Source organism: Electrophorus electricus, chromosome 20, assembly GCF_041902795.1.
Source record: "Electrophorus electricus isolate QZ-2024a chromosome 20, ASM4190279v1, whole genome shotgun sequence".
Lineage (NCBI taxonomy): Eukaryota > Metazoa > Chordata > Actinopteri > Gymnotiformes > Gymnotidae > Electrophorus > Electrophorus electricus.
The window spans coordinates 7,608,014-7,621,773 of NC_137516.1; the positions used below are offsets into that span (position 1 = coordinate 7,608,014).

At 43.3% G+C, this 13,760-nt stretch overlaps 1 protein-coding gene across 2 annotated transcripts in view; it reads left to right on the forward strand.

Moving 5' to 3' along the window:
- Nucleotides 1-9,722, forward strand: part of cfap74 (cilia and flagella associated protein 74) — a 49,417-nt gene extending 39,695 nt beyond the window's left edge. The window contains exons 17-31 of one of the 2 annotated variants that reach the window (XR_014118870.1): nt 141-417; nt 706-867; nt 1,737-1,897; nt 2,005-2,139; nt 2,658-2,767; nt 2,883-2,938; nt 3,176-3,295; nt 3,733-3,888; nt 4,442-4,550; nt 6,246-6,400; nt 6,579-6,717; nt 7,427-7,645; nt 7,774-7,908; nt 8,826-8,932; nt 9,221-9,722. Coding sequence is in view for 1 of the 2 variants with exons in the window: in XM_035536523.2 (XP_035392416.1) it covers nt 141-417; nt 706-867; nt 1,737-1,897; nt 2,005-2,139; nt 2,658-2,767; nt 2,883-2,938; nt 3,176-3,295; nt 3,733-3,888; nt 4,442-4,550; nt 6,246-6,400; nt 6,579-6,717; nt 7,427-7,554; nt 7,774-7,908; nt 8,826-8,932; nt 9,221-9,305 (2,035 nt within the window). In the remaining variant the exon portion in view is untranslated. The remainder of the gene's footprint in view (nt 1-140; nt 418-705; nt 868-1,736; nt 1,898-2,004; nt 2,140-2,657; nt 2,768-2,882; nt 2,939-3,175; nt 3,296-3,732; nt 3,889-4,441; nt 4,551-6,245; nt 6,401-6,578; nt 6,718-7,426; nt 7,646-7,773; nt 7,909-8,825; nt 8,933-9,220) is intronic. The other variant, XM_035536523.2, reaches the window with a different exon arrangement.
- Nucleotides 9,723-13,760: the final 4,038 nt, after the last annotated feature.

A 13,760-nucleotide genomic window follows, 5' to 3' on the forward strand; every position in this document is an offset into this window, starting at 1 on the left:
ATGAACTTATCATATAGTCATCCGATTATTTAGCAAATATTTTGTTCGTTTGTCATTGATCTTTTTTGATAGAACATCTTGGAAGACTGCGCATGCACTCGCATGCCGTCACTGACCAAATCCGTGTCCTTCCTACCCAGAGACTTCCTGCTGGCTTGTCGCGCCGTTGGCGTGCGCCCTTCGCTGGAGCTCTCCGCTTCGCTGGTGCGCTTCAGGGCGACGGCGGTGGGAGATCGCTCCGTGGCCGTTCTGTACGTGTCGAACACCCGCGCCAGCCGGAACGAGCTTTCTCGCAGGGGGCCAAGGGTCGGCGAGGGCCCTGCAGCTCCTGTGGTTCCTAGGCTGTTCTCATTCACCCCACCAGAAAATTCGGGCATAACGGTGACCCCCGCCAGGGGGCACCTGCTGCCTGGCCAGGTAGAGGCCGCTTAGGCAGAGCCAGTTATATGTGCCCACACCCATATCTGCAAGTAACTTAACTACATTGTGACCAAAGCTTCAGATTTAACATGCTTTTAAGCAGCTCATTTATTTCTGTCTTTAATTACATAAATACATGACCGTCTTAATAATACAATAGATAATTAATAGATACTTAATTATTAATAATATTTAATAATGTTTATGCTCAGATTAGGTTTAGGGCTTGTCAGTTTGTGTCCTCCAGTCGGGTTTTGACCCTGAGAAAGTTAATGCCTTCCACAGAAGTGTCTGGTCCAGGTCACTTTCAGCCCGTCACTGTCTGACGACGCCATCAGGACGGAGGCCATGCGGCTCGCGCACCGTAACGCGGAGCGGCGCGCGCAGGTGCTCCAGAAAGCCGAATCTGAGTCTGGCACTGGAAAAGATGCGGAAGCAGAGATACCGGTATGAATTTTGCACTTTACGCACACTAAACTAAATACGCACACTAAACAAAATACGGCTAAATACTTATTGAAAATGAGCCCTTATTGTGAACCAATTTGATCACACCTTTTCCAGGTGATTGAGATCATCTGAAAAGACTTGTTACCTGCAGGTGGAACAAATTAGGGTTGAAACTCTGGCCCTGCAGGTCGGCAGAGGGCTGTTGACTGCTGTTCTAAGGCTTGTTCCCCTTTCTTGCCCTAAGCAAGTGTACATTTTTATGATGTTGTCAGAGGGCAGGTGAAAAGCATGTAAGTGTTCAAGGCTTCGGAGGGTTGAGAGCAGGATTGGGACGTTTTATGCCTCACATCCCTTCACCTTAAACGTCACTGCTGATCAACCGTGGATTTACTGTATTTTGCCACCATGCTGGGATTAACTGTCCCTACTGTTTTTGCTGTGTCGCTCTAAGGACACAAATAGACTGGATAAATCTGACTGTGAATTCCCTTCTTTCATGCAAAGTGATGCCTAAACATCTGCACTGTTTTTCTGTTTAACATTAACCTTAACATTAAACCAAAAAACAGGCTTATTCTCCACACTTATTAAAGCAAGTACCCCGTTGGGGAAAGTTTTAAAAATAGGACACCCTTCTGTGTTGCACACCTAAGCAGGCACATGCAAACGAGGTATGCAAGTGTGAGTAATGGGACGGAATCTAAATAAATATGTAGGCAAATTTAAGTGGTTCCAGTGCACGAAGCTACTTCATCCAGCTACTGTCAAGCACCACAAACGAAAACAGAATAACTTTTTTCACCGTAACAGCCTGGCTCTAACTTAAGTGTGATGCGTCTCCACCCCGCTTCTCACTGTGCCTTCAGATGAAAAAAGAACCGCTGCAAGACCCCAGGAAGGAGAAAAAACCCACCCTGAATGGAGGCTCGGCCAGGCCGGCGGTGAAGGAGAGGCCCAGCAAGGCGTCCCTTGCCCCCCGGGGCGGTAGTCCCTTCCGGCCACCTGACCCGGAAGACGTCCTCGAGGGGTCGGTGTCTGGGAACAACCCGCGGTATGGCCGCCTCTGGACAGGGGTGTGAGATCGGGCAGTGCGTAACTGAAAAGCACGGGTGTCTTGCTCTTTATTCTCCCCAGCTCTGACGACTACGCCCACGGCAGGGCCTCCCTCCTCCGCTCGTTCAAAGACCACGTCAGCCGCTACGTCGTGCCGTGCCACGTGTCTGATGCGGACATCGCGCAGCCGAAGGGGTCCGAGGTCCCCACGTGCAGGTAATGCTCCCACCACTGCAGAGAGATAGAATCAGCTATTGGCCAGAAAGTTTAAAAAAGAGACGAAGCTTCTGAGTGTTCTCTGAATAACCATATGTTCAGAGAGTGTGTTTTTAATTCTGTTTCCTGCACAGATTTGGTTTGATTTCAAATTAACATCTCTTACATTTATGGCATTTAGCTAATCTGTTTATCCAAAGCAACTTACAATTATGACCTAGTACATTTTGAGCAACTGAGGTTAAGAGCCATGCTTAGGGGCCCAACAGGAATGACTTGGAAACGGTGGGGCTTGAACCGGCAATCTTCTGATTACTAGTCCAGTAGGTTCTAATATGCCTTCTTATAACATCGTCAAGTATTTTACTTTTATCTATAAGCATCACAATAAAAACCAGTCACACACATTCCTTCTGCTTTTCCTGGGACCGCAGTCAGTGAAATTTAAAGAATACAATCCTGATCTCAGCACGTTAGCGGCCCAGGCTAAACTAACCAATGAGAAGCCTTCTCTCCAGCCCCTACAACACGCTCTACCTGGAACTGCACTGCCCAGCCATCAGGCCCAAGCTGGTGGTGATCTCTGACAGCGGGCGCACTACCGTCAACTTCAGCCAGGTGGCAGTAGGTAATGCACTGGCAAGATTTGCCTCTGCACAGGTTATTGGTTATTAATGTGTTCCTCCCGCTTGCCTTACCTTCTCTTGGAATGACCTGCGGTTGGATGGTTTGCAATGCTGCAGGTCAGAAGGTTTTGAAGAATGTGACGATCCAGAACATTTCATCAGAGCTTGTGAAGGTATCCTTCTCAAACAAAGCATCTGCCAGTTTCCTGTGTTAAAGTTATCATTGTTTATTATTATTGGTAGTAGTATGGTTGTTTGGTTTTTGCCTTTACTCTATTCAGAATTACTACTGTAACTCTCTTTTTTTTCTTCTCGTTGTATTAACCGCATTCTTGTTGTATTACGTGAGATACGGCACCGTATCTCTTCTTTGGTATTTGAGAGGCGTCAGTACTTAACTCGGGCTGCAGCTGAAGTCTTCCTTGCTAGACCTGAACGGACCGTTCTCCGTGCTGAACGTCTTGAGAGCGGTGAGGCCTGGGGACACCCACACACTACTACTGGCCTTCATGCCAGCCCTGGCCAAAAAAGTGAGTGGTACTGCCCCAGTTGGCGTGGAGTGCTTAGGGCAAAAAACAAACATGAATTGCGCAGATTTGATTCCTGATGTCTTGTGTTGAATGTTGCGTTGTCAGGAGTATCTTAGTGTTGGCTCTGTTGATTGCTTTGTGTCAGTTACACATCTATGAAGTATTTTAGGAATGGCAGCCTCCTCTAATGAGATTTACATATACGGTATTTAGCATGCTCTTGTCCAGAGCCACATACAATAGTCTCCATGTAAGATTTCATGTCTCCATGTACATAAGTGGGGTGACATTGTTTTCTTGGAAGGTGTGAATAGAAGGAAAGTAATCCATATTACAGCTGGAGATTTGCTAACCAGAGAGGTTTTGTGTGTGTGTGTGTATATGTGTGGTGTATATGTGTGTGTGTGTGTGTGTGTGGTGCATGTGTGCTGGGTCAGTACCGAGAGAACCTGGAGGTGAGCTGCAGCCAGACGGCCGTGGAGCTGACACTGTGCGGTGAGGGCGTGGCCCCGCTCGTCACCTGTTCGCTCGAGGGCCAGGTCACGAACTTCGGCCACGTGCTGGAGAGAGAGAGCGCCACCCAGTGGTTCACGGTAATGCCACAACCTGCTTGAGCACCTGCTGTCACGCGCATGCTACGGAACCACACTCCGCATCGATTGTAACGACAGAGTAATCAGGAGGAGAGACGTCTAAAATCTCCCTGAGAGGTCTCCTTCAGTCTCCTTACTTAAATATTATCGCTGGTCATTCACCACTGATCAGTTCAATGACAAATGGGTCATTTATTACGACTGGCCATCTAAAAAAGCGAAAAACAAAACTAAAACAAACAACAAACATCCGGCTTGCTTGAACAGTAGCTAAAACGCATCGCTCCCATTCTCATCATCCTAATTTCCTCATCCCTTCAGTTCTGTGGTGAAAGAGGAAAGTCAATGCGAACACGTTTGCTCAATTGTTCGATGTGAACAAACGTAAGACATGAGTGTGTTCACAATGGCAGAGCTTGGATGACAACATATGAAAGAGTTTTCTATGGATATTAGTCAGTGGTAAGAGTGGCATCATATCTTTAACTTTTATCCTTCATTGTTTCTCTCTCTCTCTCTCTCTCTCTCTCTCTCTCTCTCTACTGATGTACAGCTGCAGAACTCCTCCTCTCTGCGTGTGCAGTTCAGGGTGGTTTTGGGCAGCTCACGCGATCACAGCCCCAAACGCTCGTGCTACGCCTTCATGTCCGCCAGCCCCGCGGGTGAGGCGGTGCAGACGGGCGCCCGCACACCCACAGAAACTCACACCTGCCAAGACGTGCTGCTGTTTAGACAGCTGCCGGCATGTGCTTCACACAGCCCCGAAAAACCCAAACGCACTCGGGAAGACGGCTCGTTCCTGCCGGCGTGCTTTCTTCTCGGCACAGGCTTTAAGGACGCACTTTATGTTGTAGTCGAATTCTAGAACGTAAGCCCAGTTTTGCCAAATCAGCTGTCACCAGATAAAACCTGAACAACCGCTTGGACTCGTCATGGGGGACATAGAATGAAGAACACCTTTTTCCTGCCATTTTTAATTTTCAGTTATTTTTTTTTTTTTACTAAATGAACTATTTTTGAACAGCCCCTGGCATGCGTGCGTGTGTGTTCTATTACTTTGGAGTATTTTTCAGACTTTCCCTATTTTAGGAGATTTCCTCTATTTTAGATGAGCACAATTACTACCACAAATTGTCAGTGCTTTGGCACCATATTTAGTAATGATAAAGAGGGCTGTATCAGAATTCTGCACTTGAAGACTCCTTATGTAGAATTTAGAATTGACTGATCTTGGAGCCTGGAGGCTGTTGGTTATTTCAGTGGCAGTTTCTCTGGGTGTTTTTCCATCCTGAAGAGCAGTTACTTTCCTCTTTACTTTTCATCTTAGACAGTCTTCACATTTGTTAGGCTGTGTGTTGAGCCCTTGCAGAATTAGTAAAGTAAGTCATTGGGTATAAGGGCTATGGAATCAACTGTAACATTTAACATCTTAAAATCATTTAATCCAGCGATTTTCATCTCAGTCTTACCATTTCTGCTGGGTAATACCAACACTGAAAGCTTTTCATGTACGTGTGACTGGCAGCTGAACATGTTCCGTCAATATAGGATTAGAAAACCGCCGGTAATATTGGACGGCGTGGTCCGTATTTTTTGGATAATCCATCTTTCTGTCTTTCTGTAGCAATGGCTAAGCGTGGAATGAAAGCAGGGAGATTGCAGTCTGTTCGCTTCACCACTAGGGGGCAGCGTGTATCCGTTGTTTCAACCTCCGGCGACACGAATATGCTCGACCCGATTGCTGTCTGTAGATGTTTGGTCACGAATGCGTTCCCTCGCCACTTCGCCTCCTCTCCTCGTCGACTAGTTACCCCAGGGAAAGACAGAGAGGGCAACAACCTGACACTGGCGCGATCATCACCTACACGTGATCTAAGATCAACTCGCCGTGTTGCCAGGCAAAAAAATTAAGTGTAGACACAAGCTGATTTAACAAAATAACGTATACGTTCGCTGTCGGAGCAGCGTTTTCCAAGATGGAAATATTCCCAGGTCACAAGGAGACGTAGGGCGGGAGTCAGATCTCGGTGCAGATCTCATCTTGTCCTGCGTAACACGTTTAAGGCGTGTTTTCTTGGCGTATGCCTCCGAGACCCTGGATGTATTTCGGGCATCCTTGGACTGGCCCGTTTTCCGAACAGTGCCGTTGCTCCTGCAGTCGTGCGGGCTTTTGGAGTGCGAACGGAACCTGTGTTATAACTTCAAAAATATATAATCTAGTCCCAGCTAGATTTGAATGTGCAAATTCACTATATCACATTATCCTGTTGGTCTGTCCATGCCGAGGCCGGTGTTAAGGCAGTTCGGGGCTACACGAATGGGGCCCTAATCATCTTCTGTTCCAACCCAACTTCCAGGCACGCAGAACTACAACGGCCAACGCGTGTTCAGTGTGTCACCGACAGAGGGCGCCATTGGCCCCGGAAAAACTCAGGACATCGCCGTGACATTCCAGCCAGACCACGAGAGTCGTCATTACCAGGACACACTCCGAGTGCAACTCATGAATGAAGTGAGATCGCTTTGAACGGCCTGCAGCAAACCTGTTCATAAGTCTTTTAAAAACATAAACAGTATTATGCAACAGGAAGAAAAGATGCATCGCTGTTGATTGAGTGACATGTTACAGGCTTATATAGATATTTAGACGCGTGTGTTTTTGTTTTTTGTTTTTATTTGTGTCTCTGCAGCAGACGGTGTGCGTGGTGGAGTTGCGGGGCGCAGCACGGAGGCACACCGTGTTTGTGTGCGGTGGGGATGCATTAGATGTGTGTGCTGAATCGCTCCTCCCTCGCCACATATATAACACAGGGATGGCAGCTCCTGCAGGTGCACTTTCTGACCTGCCGGCCGTCTCTTAGCACTGCTCACACAGTTATGCACAGTGTTCTCATTTGTCTCATCTTTTCCATTTTATATAATATTAGAAATTTTTTTTTCTATTATATTTGAGTATTTTGCGCTGTACTTTACCAGTTCTTCTGAGTGTAAATATATATTAGGGGAGTATTTTTAATCCTGTATTATATTTTATGTTTTGCGCTGCTAATTTCATTGGGTCTTTTGGGAACTTCAGAGTCTTTTCTGATATGCTCCTCTCTTCGAGCTTCATATTTAGAGCTTCAAGTGCAGAATAAGCTTTGGAGGATTCAGTCTCCCTGTAGTTAGTCAGAATAAGGGTTTATGCCATAATCCTGTATCTGACAAGTTAAGGAAACATCCACTAGCATGGTGTATGACCTGGAAAAAAATATTACTTAAAATACTTGCACGGCCATATTAAAATGAAAGTTAATTAATGTGGTTTGAGATATAACAACCAAAGATATGTAACTGATTGCCTTCAGTTCTGTTGTATGTTGTGTTGTATTTTAGTCTTAAAGTATTTTGTGTTTACACTTGAAGTCATTAATGCTTGAATTATACTCTAAATATATACTAAAGTGTTAGAGGTCTACTTAACCCCTTTTTTTTTTTTTTTTTTTTTGGCTGACACTTTTACACACACACGCGCGCGTGCGCGCACACACACACACAGAGGTTGAGAAGCGGCCCACCCCGCTGTTGCTGACTCTGAGGAGTGTGTACTGTGAGGGCAGAATGGCAACAGCAGTCCGGGAGTTAGAGGTGGGCTGCATCCGTAGCACACAGCCCGCTGCTAAGAAGGTAAAGATCTGCAGACGTACTGCACGCGTGCCACAGCAAACAACTTCAGCCTGTCACAGGTTCTCAAAGTTACGATGCACAAGAATTAAAGGTAGGGTGTTTGTTTGTTTATTGATGTTCTGGGTGGTCATGCAGAATGTAAATGGAACTAGCACTCTACGTCTTGGTTTCGTTACCTCTTCTTTGCTGTTTACATCTCTTCTCTCCTCATTCTGCCAGAACATGGAGTTTTTTTGGGAGAACATGGCTGCTTTACTGCAGCAGGGGTTCAGTGTGGAGCCCACCCGAGGAAGCGTGGACGCAGGCCACAAGCGCACCATCACTATCACCTGGACGCCCCCTTCTGGCCACACTGTGCGTAACAGGATTGAGAGGAATTACAAGGGTCTTGTTGGTTCTGCTTGTGTATGATCTCATTTAATGGGACCATGAGAATACCATCAGTTTTACTTCTAATAAGTCTATCAAACTTGTACCACAATTAAGAACATATAGTGCTGAAACTGTCTGATGACTTCACAGTCAAATGATGACATAGCATGCAGCATGTAGCCAGGCCCAAGAGAAATGTGCTAATGTGAATGACATTCAGTATAACCTTTACACACATGGCAATTAAGTAAAATACAAATAAATTATTTAAGTTTTGGGAAGTCACATTATTACTACTTTCTATAAATGCGTTTGATAGCTGTTTTCACCAATCCTCTGAACTGGATCCATAACCATCATGGTAGTGTAGGTAATTAAGAGTATACACATCACCTCATGCTCAGTTGAAACTGTTAGTCAGTTACTGCTGCTCTGATGTGTGGTCCGCATGGCTTTTACAAATTCAAACTGAGGCTGATTTCTATGTGATGGCGTTACAGGTAATGGCATGTCGTCAGCCTCCTACTTATCAGCTGTGATGACTGAAGCCTTTAGTCTAATGGTTCTTGTAACAGTTTGCCTCCCCACAAGGCTTATAATGGAGTTTAATAAGAGAATGGCTACGTGGTCCTGATGAGTATAGAGAAGCCCCCTCCCTGAAGATCTGAATCAACAAAAAGGAATGCAGTCAGGAAAATGTCTGAGCTGGATCCATTTAACATGCCTGGATATCTCTGGCTTTCTGGAATGTTCTGTGCTTAACACACACAGTTTCCAACAGAATGGACCACCGATTTTGTGTCTGTCTGTGTGTGTCTGTGTGTGTCTGTCTGTGTGTGTCTGTGTGTGTGTGTCTGTGTGTGTGTGTGTCTGTGTGTGTCTGTGTGTGTGTGTTCTAGCCCAACGAGGTGGTTCAGGTGTGTGCTCCGCTGACTTTGAAAGGAGATGAGACTGAGGTCTACAGTGTCACACTCCTGGCCTGTGCATCCCACCACACACACTCTGGGTGTGTACTTCAGTCATCTCTTAGTCTGTAAAGAGTCAGTGTTTACGATGGTACCAATGTTTTAAACAGCCTTTTTTTTTCCTTTTTTTTTTTTTTTAATAAATAGCCTTTATATTAAATAATTTAATTCATAGCTGTTTTTATTACCCTATAGTCCCTACAATAAAAAAAGGTTTACACACTGTATCTGTCACAGAACACATATGCTCACAAACTGATTGTATTGGTTTTCTTGTTTACTTGTTAATGAGACAGTGTGTAAATTTTCTATGTGCTACACCCTTACAGGCAGAAAAGAGGAACCCCACCATCACCATTATTTGCTACAGGACAGCATTGCACCTCTTGGGACTTTAAAGCATTTAATACTTAGAACAAACATTAGCAGGTGACTGGAAGAACTCTTGCATACACCTCATCAGCATCAGGCAGCAATAGTTTTCTTGTGTTTTGCGGATGGGAGGATTAAATCAGTTGGAGGACGCTGGCCATTTGACAGCATTCAAGTGTAGAGTGTATGCAAAGGACATGGCCTGACCACGTCATCTATCATGTCATCATAGCATAGGGAAGTTGCCATTACCAACAGTTGCTTTAAGATTAATAATATAAGAGCTGCACAGTTCATACTAAGAAAACAGATGTGTTTTTATAACAATGAATTAACAATAGCAATAAATTAGTTTTTACATTGTCACAACAGTAAGCCGTAATGAATGTCCATTTTTGTATAGATAGCGCATAACTATCAGTTGTGTGGTTGTTATAAAACTTGATTCATTGATTCTGATTTGGTCTTTTAAGTTGATTTCATTGTTGTTACATTGGTAATTAACATTTATCTTCATAAACGGTAAAGCGTTGTTAATGCAAACCTTCCAGCAAAGTTGCATGTTTGATCTGACCACCATCTGGAATGAACGATATTATTATAGCAGTGTTATGTTGTGGCTCCTGCAAGCTGCATCTAATAATTATGCAATCATCGGAAAATATGAACCACGTCAGGAGAGGTTTTCATCGGGTTTCATTAGGTCGTCTTTCTTCCTCGAGAATCCCCAAAGTCGGGTTTTCATGGCGAAAACATGTAGATAGAGAACAGGTTTCAGCACACTTGGCGTCCTCATCTGCAAGTTGAGACCTAGTCCAGAGTATGGACAGTACAGTTTGAGAGATTTACAGTCATTCTCAATCCTCAAGGAATTCCGAGGTGTCCAAAACAACTTTGGCACCCATTCATCCATGATTATGCTTCCCTCTAATATGCCGTTTTATTAACGTTGACTAGGTAAGAGTATTTGCTACAAAGCTTTACCATGGACATTAGGATAAAATGGTCTAATATATGTCCACTCCTATTCCTGAATTATATAGAAATACACTTGCACTGTTAAACCACCAGCCTTTAACGAACTCTTATGGAGTTAATTTAATCTGGATAAGATAATTAAAAACCTGTTTAAGAAATTGTTCAGGCCAGTGCATTACTCATTTTTGTAGATGAAAGTAACAGTATTTTGGACATTTGTTGAAGGAAGGCAGGAAGCCGTTATTTCCAGTTCCAAACATATAATAAACATTATAATAACTTATTGTAGCCTCTAAAGCTCGTGTTGAGTTTATCTTTGACATTTATCCTTCTCACTTGAACCAAATGAAGTCAGTGAAGCACACTTACTATAAGTTCATCTATGCACACGTCCATAAAGACGGTTAGATGCACATGGGTTATAGACTAGAATATAGATGGAATCTATAGACTGCTTGGGAAGTTGTCGTCCATAAACCTGCCAGTACAGAGATCTGATTGAATGTCAATATGACATGCTCTAGTTTGCCAGCAGATATCAGTAATGCTGAAGCTCAGCCAATAGGAACAGTCCATTCAGAGAGAGCCATGCGGTCAGCATTTATGACAGATTGGAGGAGATTACTCCAAATCAGATTACTGCATCCCAATCCTGCTATAAAAAGCAACGTCATTATAAGATTATCAACATATAATGTCAGATTTTTTTTTTTTTTTATGAACCTCATCTCATAATTCTTAGGTGACATTTGTGCTATTTTGCTCCGTTTTTAAAGACTAATCTAATTTGGTCACTGATATTTTTTAATGCCATATGATACTGCTACTCTCCAGGCTGCAGAGAACCATGCAGTCAAGCTTTGGAGAAAGCTCATCTGCCAGACAGCTCTGCACAGCAGTGTCCTTACACAGCACAAAAACACACTTCTTCATAGGTGCACCTATTGTATAGTTGTAGGGCCAACAAGCTAAACAAACTTTGTTTCATTTCAATCTGAACTTGATCTTTGGATGCACGCTTCGTCAAAGCCCCACATTTGGTTTCATTTGATGAGATTTCAGCTAAGTTTGATTTCATTTCATGAGACTTCAGCCAAATGCCTGCTGCAGTGTTGTGTAGTTTATCCTTTGCTCCACCTGTTTAAAACATGGAAATGAATTATGAGCGCAATATGGCAGTACTTCCCAAGTCCACTTGGTGGACACAACTGCTTGGAGAAAGAGTAGCGCATAACAAGCCAGAAAAAATACAAAATTCTGTCATAAATATACTGTGTGCATTTTAGCTTAACAATTTCCATTGCATATCCTTTGAGCAAGTGCACATTGCTAGGGTGTGATTTAATATATAAAATACAAGTGCACAATGTTAGGGTGCAGTTTAATATATAATATCCAAGTACTGGCTTCCTTCACTGCACCCTACATGTATAGCAGCCTACATGTGTGTGGCAGTAATAACTAGATCGCTTTGCTAATGGGATACCAAGGGACACGTTGCATAGCTGCCCAACATACCAAATACGTTTAGAGGAAGAATCCCAGACAACTCACCATGGTTCTGATTTGCTGGAGATGGCGGTTCTTTCCAGCTGAGTCTTAGTCAGATGTCAGATCTATCAAGTTAGATGTTGGTGCTTCGGTATCATGATTAAGTAAACACTGGTGCATTATTTGAGTATGCTAATTACACTCTCTTATGCAGTGACACAGGTTTTTTGTTAGGTCAGAATGTCACCTGTAATTTAATGGTGTTTACATTTATATTGGGTGAACCATAAGGCTTTTATATATCAGCTGCTTTTCTAGGGACAATAAATAACTGCAAAATAACATTCTGAAAATGAACATTAAATATGTTAATCTTTAATAAAAGTGTCATATTTAGTACAAGTGTCTGCAGTCAATGACTACCTGTGGTCTGTGGTCAATAGACAACACCAGATAGTGCACCAGATATCTTCCCTAGTTAGTGATGGTCCGCCTGGTCTGTAATGGAGCCATTTTCACTTTCTGCTTATTTCAGGGGCTTTTCGCCTTCGGCCTTGTCTTATAAGTGAAATGCATGCTTAATGGGCTTCGGGGTTGGCTCATTGTTTTGCCAATCCCGAGCACCCCACTCTTTGGCCCTGAAAACCTCCACGGTTGATTTTGCAGAGAGTTTGCTGAAGTTATAATGCAGAAGGTAAACTGTTTCTGTGAAATTATCCTGCCATACTGCATCTGTCACTTTTAAAGGTAAATCTAGTTATTGTTGTTAATGTGGCTGTTAGGACTCAATGTTATTGGTTGGTTACTAATCCCAATCATCTTCTTAACTTTTTACCATTTAATCTGCCAGATTTTTTAACATGACACTAAATACATTAGAAACAGTAGTGTAGTCCAAGGAAATTTATATCACCTGAAATTTGCCCACAAAAATAAAATTATGGCCCACATAATTTGTAAGTGTTTTTGTTTTGTAGGAAGATGCTAGGGTTATCTCTTGCTTCTTTCATTCTTTATGTCATACTCAAGGGCCCTTGCACTAAAGGTGATTGCCCCACCCTAAGTAGAGAAAAACTCCTAAAGGAGGTCCCTGTTGATGCTCCCATCTCCTTGACAGAGTGTTTGTATACGGGATGCTAGCAGCCCTCTAGGCCCTCTGGGTAATGAATCGGGGTATATTGTGTTCCAGGTCTCTAAGTAACAGCGCTACCCAGCTCGCCTCTATGTCTCCACGGAGTAATATCTCACTCAGGCTGCTGGCGATAATTAGCTATGGGTTGGAGCCTGACTCCCTCTCCTGCCTCGCTCAGATCGGCCTGTGGTCCCCTGGCTACCTGCCTTACCCTTGTTCCTTTTGTTTTTCTCGCAGGGGTACAGTGTCCCTGGCATGCAGCCCTGTAGCACTCCCCCACTGGGGGTGGGTCAGATTGTGTATTGACATGAGGCAAGCGTGTAACAACACAATTAGACACTTTCAGAGTCGCACATATGATGCAACTAATGTGCCATGTGATGTGTATCTGCTTTTACTGTTCAATGGGGTGCTTTCTGTAACAAACCATGAGACTTTTGGATATGAACCCTTGTGTATGTGAAGCGTATGATCTTAGAGTTTTAAAATTATATTAGTGACATGGTCATGGGAGCTAAAAGAAACTTCATCATAACAATAATTTATCGGTGAGATTACAAATAAAGCAAAACTATAGTTTGTTTGCACACACAATACAGGGCACTGCACCTGTTCAGAACTGAGGAATCACAAACATAGCCAGGAATAACAAGATAACACTGTAACTTTTTCCTCAGACAGTCTATTTCTCAAAACATTGGCAGCTACAAAGTTATAGACATGGACAAATAACAGTTAAAAGAATGGTTAAGATAATCTCTTTTCTTTATATAATTATGGCTAATATAATTTTCTCTTTATATGCTTTTAGCAGTGACAGTACTTCACACTAAAAGAAGATGGGGACACATATTAATTACAAATATTAAAAGCAGACAAGTGGATATAACATGACT